The 6081-nt window shown below is 35.6% G+C and overlaps 1 protein-coding gene across 1 annotated transcript; it reads left to right on the plus strand.

Annotated features, from left to right (window-relative positions):
- Window positions 1-4722: 4722 nt before the first annotated feature.
- LOC141700658 (chlorophyll a-b binding protein CP26, chloroplastic-like) lies at window positions 4723-5109 on the plus strand. Its single transcript, XM_074504369.1, has 2 exons — window positions 4723-4839; window positions 4918-5109. Exons 1-2 carry the CDS (start codon window positions 4723-4725, stop codon window positions 5107-5109), a joined length of 309 nt encoding a protein of 102 aa, XP_074360470.1.
- Window positions 5110-6081: the final 972 nt, after the last annotated feature.

The following is a 6081-nucleotide window of genomic DNA, read 5'->3' on the forward strand; positions in this document are numbered from 1 at the left end:
TTGGGACACCATCAAATTGCCTACCTTTTTAACCACTCTTCCACTACCAAAGAAACAGAAAAGAAAATCCAAATCTACACCTCCCCTAACCTCTAAGAAATTCACTCAAAAATAAAAACCTAAGCCTAAGCCACCCATTTCTAAAGATGATTATGTTCACATCTGTGACATAAAAGAAATTTCAGACATTGAACTCTATCTGGATGAGCTGGAGGATGTAAGGGGAATAGCTGCCTACAGACAGCTACCAGAGAGATTGGTGTTCAGATACAAAGGAGCTAGGGAAAGAACATGACCTCTCTACAGGATTCTGAATGAAGGCTACTCTACCTTGATCAGAGTCTTTTCAGCCATACAAAAGGATTCTGGCTTTACCAGGACTGCCAAGACTGAAATTCTCAACAAGATTGCCAACATAAGGAAAACTTGGAGGGAGCCCAATGCTTTGCCCAGAACTTTACTCATTCAAGAAAGGGGAATTACAATCCACAAATCACCTCATTGGTTGATGGAATTTAGAGATGATAAAGGAGTCAGAAGATTTTTCAGACTTGAAGACCAACTCAAGATTGCCAGCAATGAAACTCTCAAGGAAATGCAATCTAAGTTGGATATCAGTGATGAAGATGAAGCTGAATTCTACAGACAACTCCAACTCCAAATTGAGGAAAATGACAAAGGGCTAGGAAAGAAAACAAGGGAACAAAGAAGAAAAGATGATTTGCTCAGACTAGAGGAGCACCCTTGGAAATTCTGTAAATCATCAATTACCTCCTAGTACATACACTTTTACAGCACTTTTAAATTTCTACTTAGTTTCAATTCATATATTTGTTAAGTGTTTTGTTATCATCAAGTTAACCCTGAATTTATGTCTACAATTCTTATAGACATAAATAGGGGGAGATTGTTAGGAATATATGTGCATTAGTTTGATGATATGTTTAACAAAACACTTAAGTAGAAGTTTAGTGTTGTAGCCTCAACGGATAAGACCACTTTGGCTATCCGTTGATGGTGCAGCTTTACTTAGAAATAAGTCTAGTGTTGTAGCACATTTCAGTCTCTATATTTAAGATATAATTCTTAGAAGTTGAGAGAAAATATAAGTCATGTTGACTACTAGAAGATATGCAAATAGGAAGGCAAATTGTAAATATTTTATGCCTTGTAATTTTGTATAAATGAAGTGGTATCAACGGATATCTTAAAGACCTTCAATGGATGAGAAACAAAGCTTCAACAGATGTCTCTAAAGCTTCAACGGATAGAGCTTCAACTGCTAACACATCAACAGATAAAGCCATCAACGGATGAAGGCTTCAACGGATGTTCTGTTAAATAGCAGTTGATAAGTGGTAGTTGTAACAGCAGACAGAGGCACATGGGTTGACAGAGATAACTGAAATGTGGAAGCCTAATTTCAGGAACATCAGAAAAAGCAGCCGTTCTACTCTAGTACAAAGAGGCAATAGTCAACAAAGTACTTGAGTGATATGGAGAAGAAACAAGTGGAGAACTTATTTTATTATTGTATTTTTTATCTTTGTCTTCACTTGTACACTTGGTGATATATAAACCAAGTAGCAGCTAGTAATTAGATGAGAATTTTTCCAGTGCTGTTTAGAAAAATCTTGAGAGAAAAATTATCTAGTTTGTACTAGGACGCAGCTGTGATCAACATCTAGAATCACAGATTTTCTGAAATACCATCTCTGGTGGAACAACAATCCACCAGAAAAGTTTTTAAGGTCTGTTGTGTTCTTTACATTAGTGCTTGAATATATATCTGTCTGTATTAGCTTAAAGCAATTCACATACTTGTTTATCTTGAACACAAAGCCTTTAAAACTGCTCAAAACTTGAAAAAGTTTTGAGATTTACATTCAACCCCCCTTCTGTAAATCTCATTGTTAGTCCACTAGGAATAACAAAAAGTCAATCCGTTAAAATTTTCGTAAGTTTCCTATTAAAAATGGAGAGAATGTGTTCCTATTAAAATTTTAGGAATGTTCCTATTAAAAATGAATAATAATAAGTTTTGCTGTTATTTAATTGCCAAACACAATTTTCAAATATTTATAAAATAAAAAAGAGATTCCAAGCAATATGCAAGCAAACGGTAACGGATACTAAAATTCTAACCGAATATATGCAAGGAAACTGAGGTGCTAATAATTGAAGAAATGTAGAACATGGCACTTGAACATAACAAAGCAGTACAGTCATAAAGTTGTTCATCTGAAATGTAGAACATGGCACTTGAACAGAACAGAGCAGTACGACTAACCTCGTCACACTTAACATTATCGTTGGTTTAACGGGAGAGCTTTACCCCGATTTCCTCTGTCAGTGATGTAGAAAGACTCGCGTAATTTAAAAAGACTCAACTACTCGATCAAATTATGAATGAAAGTTTTTCCTGTCAGGTAAACTAGTACTTACTTAAGTTCGAGGTGAGTTTAAATATAAATAAATTACTGGTAAATAGTTTAAATTGACAGTGTTCCATCTCGCAAGTGTGTGTGTTGTAGTAACGAAACATGGTCTTCAGCAAAAGCTGTAAACACACAAATCAGAACAATGATAAATTATTATAAAAAACTGGAATATGATTTCAATTGTCAGACATGATGATTTTTGCAACTTTCAATTATTGTAGCTTCCCTTCGACAAAAGCAAAATATTTCAGAAAATTTACAGCACGGGTATAATCTTAATATGGGATCAATTCATCCCATATTTTAGTAGTAGTCTTCATTATCTAATAACTCTCGAGGTATACGAGAATCAAACGCAAAACGATATTGGATAACTTCAATTTAGTCTGTACCTGAGATATTTATTTATTTGAACTAAAGAAAATAACATCAAGGCCAAATAGAATTTTCCAAAACAAATCAAGCATATCAATATGTCTTGTTCAAAGACAAAGTATGAGAATGGAGACGAGCATGCAATATTATTTTTTGGCATGATTTGGCATGATTCAGGATAGCGTTTCATGAATTAAAATTTATACAATAAAAAACTTCTTTTCCAACATAATAAGAAAACACAATGCATTGGAAATCTGAAATAAACTAAAATTACAAAAAAAAATAGTATATGATTCAATTAAATAGCAAAATTATGTATATTAGAAAGATAAACTTCTTTTTGTCTCTTCAATGTTGTCTCATGCCTCCTCCTTCATGTATTCGACTTCCTCTGTTTTTTCCTGCGGAGTAGTTACCATCGAAGCCACGAACAGGCCTCCTAGAATATTTTCTAAAAGAAACAACCAACTTCTCGTCATTCTTATCCAATCGCCTAGAAATACCAGGTTTGAAAACTGTATTTTTTTCCAGTGTCGCATTTTCAACTTGTTCACCCTCTGGTTTGAGTTTCTCGGGCTCTTCATGATCCAGTGTCTCTCGATTAAAGACACATCCTTCTTTTGCCTCGCTTCAAAAATATCGAGACAATAATTCTGATTTTCATAATTTACCCTAATAGTATCTTCAGTAGTAACAAATGTAAATTCTTTCAAGATTTTTTCCATGGCTTATCTCGAATTCAAAAGATTCATGATAAATTTAATACTATGTGGTTGTATTTTCAACAATGTGCCTTTCGAAAGAGTAGCGCACTCAAAATTAACAAGTTGGCCTTTTTGTAACAATAAATTATTCATCATCCAGTTAGGAAGATACACATTACCGTCCTCTGCAGTATACTCTAGAACTCCACAATGCAAATATTTACGCACCAAGGGGTTTATGATCTTAAAAGCATTGGGGTATTCAAAATTTCTCATGGATATGACTGCGTCAAGAACAGCTTAAGGCAATATAATTTTGTTACCATCTTCACAATCACACTTGTTCATATGCGAGAATGGATAACATCGATAGTTTAAAATAGGCTTTGATTCATCACCTGCATTGCTGAAAAGAGATTTTGATTTGTCACTGGCATTGTTGAAAAGAGGCTTTGATTTATCATCATATTTTTTCTACGATCATGCACGTCGTAGCTGAACCTAGGCTTCGATGATTGATTGAGAGCTTTTTTTGATGATCATGCTTGTCAAAATCGAGATTGTCTACCCATCAAATAAATTGAGAAAGATGTACTCGTACATCCATGTACATTATCTTAATAGGCTTAATAATTTTGTTTAGGTCGGAGAACGGAAGACAATGAGGGGTAGAGTTAGGTTTTGATTTAGTGCTAGGTTTTGATGTATAACAAGATTTTGATGAAGGAACATGCATAGACCTTGATTTGGATGTATAACAAGCTTTTGATAAAGGAAAATGCAGAGATCTTGATTTGGAATAACAAGCTTTTGCTAACGGAACATCTAGAGACCTTGATTTTGTAGCCATTGGTTAAAATTGAAGAAGTATGTCTGAGAAGTTGGATGAAATTGAAGAAGTATGTCTGAGGAGTCTATTTATTTATAAGAAAAGAGTTCCAGGAAACAATTTTGTATTAGGATTTCAATTTTTATAGTAATTGATCAAGCAACTATAAAAAAAACTTAAACATAATTGATTTGATTCTTATATCCAATATTACCGAATTAGAATTAAAAGATAGTTATTGAATTTTGTTTTTAAAGTCTTTCATGATTAGGATTAAGCTGAATGGGCCTTAGAGAATATCATCTGTAGACGTCATTCTGTGAACGTTCCTTCATGGAGCAGAGATGCTAAATCTAGAAAAGAAAGTTGAATGGGCCTTAGAGTATATTACTTTGGAAAGAACATTCCCATTAATCTTGTTCCTGCTATAGTTTTTGAGGTTGTTCTTCTTGGTGGCGCAGAGTACTACAAGATTACCAATGGCTTGGTATGCAGTCTATTGTTAATGGAACACTTTTGGCTTTTTCTAAAGCATTTTTCTTATATCTAATTTCTTGGTTTGTAGGATTTTGAGGACAAACTTCATCCAGTAGGTCCATTTGATCCACTCCGACTAGCAGATGATCCTGATCAGGCTGCACTTCTTAAGGTAAAGGAGATAAAGAATGGAAGACTTGCAATGTTTGCAATGCTCGGATTCTTTATACAAGCTCATGTAACTGGAGAAGGACCTGTGGAGAACCTCTCAGCTCATTAGAATGATCCTTGGCAATCACTTGCTTACTGTCATTGGAAGAGCCGCTGAACAAGTCCCAACTCTCTGAGTTATTTTTTCTAGATTTTACTCTAAAACTTCTTAAATGTTATGTAAAATTCATCATGGTATTTAAAGGCAATTAACCATCCAATTTTAATAGTGATTGCTTTATTATATCATAAATGCAATGCTGATCTATGTTGTAATTATAAATTATATAAAATAAAATCTAGCTACACGAGATAATAAATGTACATTAATGTTGTGTTTGGTTAGGGTGAATGGAATGGAATGGAATAAATTTAACGAGAAACAACAGAGGTCGGTGGGATGATTTGAGAAAACAATGAGGGAGTGCAAATTTGTTATGGTAGAAGTTGTGAAGAATCGAGGACCTGATTCAACAAATCCTTGTTAGGCTCAGAGACCGGAATTGGAACAGCAGTTTCTGATAACTCCGGTGAGCGGGGCGGCTCCTTCCGGCGCCGTTCCTGGACCTTCTGAGTGTGTTTGTGGTGTAGCTATTATTGGGAGCCTGCAAAACAACACCAGAGGGGGGTTTTGTCCCTGCGGAGCCTCCGATGTAAGAATAAGAAGCTGGTTGGGGAAGATGAAGATAGAGAGGGCTAAGGTGGTTGTGTGTGTATTGGCTGTATGTAAGAGAATGTGTAATGAAAGTGTTTTTCTAACCCTTAAACCCTTTATCTTTGGAGGTATATATAGCCCAAAGGTAGGGTTTAGGGGTTGTTACCTCTAGATCAGGGCCGTTGGTTCTTGGGGGAGGAGCACGCCTGGCTTGAGTGGATTGCCTACACGTTTCCAGGGGAGGACCACCTTCAGGGTGTCCTAACGGCCTTTTGACATGCGACGTGTTTGTCTAATATATTGGTTGTTGATAGCTGTCATTGTCACGTGCCTACATACCCATCCTTGGTGGCTTGCGGAATGTGTGTATGCTTCTGGGACCCCCCT

Source organism: Apium graveolens, unplaced genomic scaffold (assembly GCF_009905375.1).
Source record: "Apium graveolens cultivar Ventura unplaced genomic scaffold, ASM990537v1 ctg267, whole genome shotgun sequence".
In the NCBI taxonomy this organism is placed as follows: Eukaryota; Viridiplantae; Streptophyta; class Magnoliopsida; order Apiales; family Apiaceae; genus Apium; species Apium graveolens.

Excerpts from the sequence above, each read along its gene's own strand:
- LOC141700658 (XM_074504369.1), top strand. The coding sequence starts at position 4,723 with ATGGGCCTTAGAGTATATTACTTTGGAAAGAACATTCCCATTAATCTT. Across the intron at positions 4,840-4,917 it reads ACAAGATTACCAATGGCTTG|GATTTTGAGGACAAACTTCA; the intron begins GTATGCAGTCTA and ends CTTGGTTTGTAG.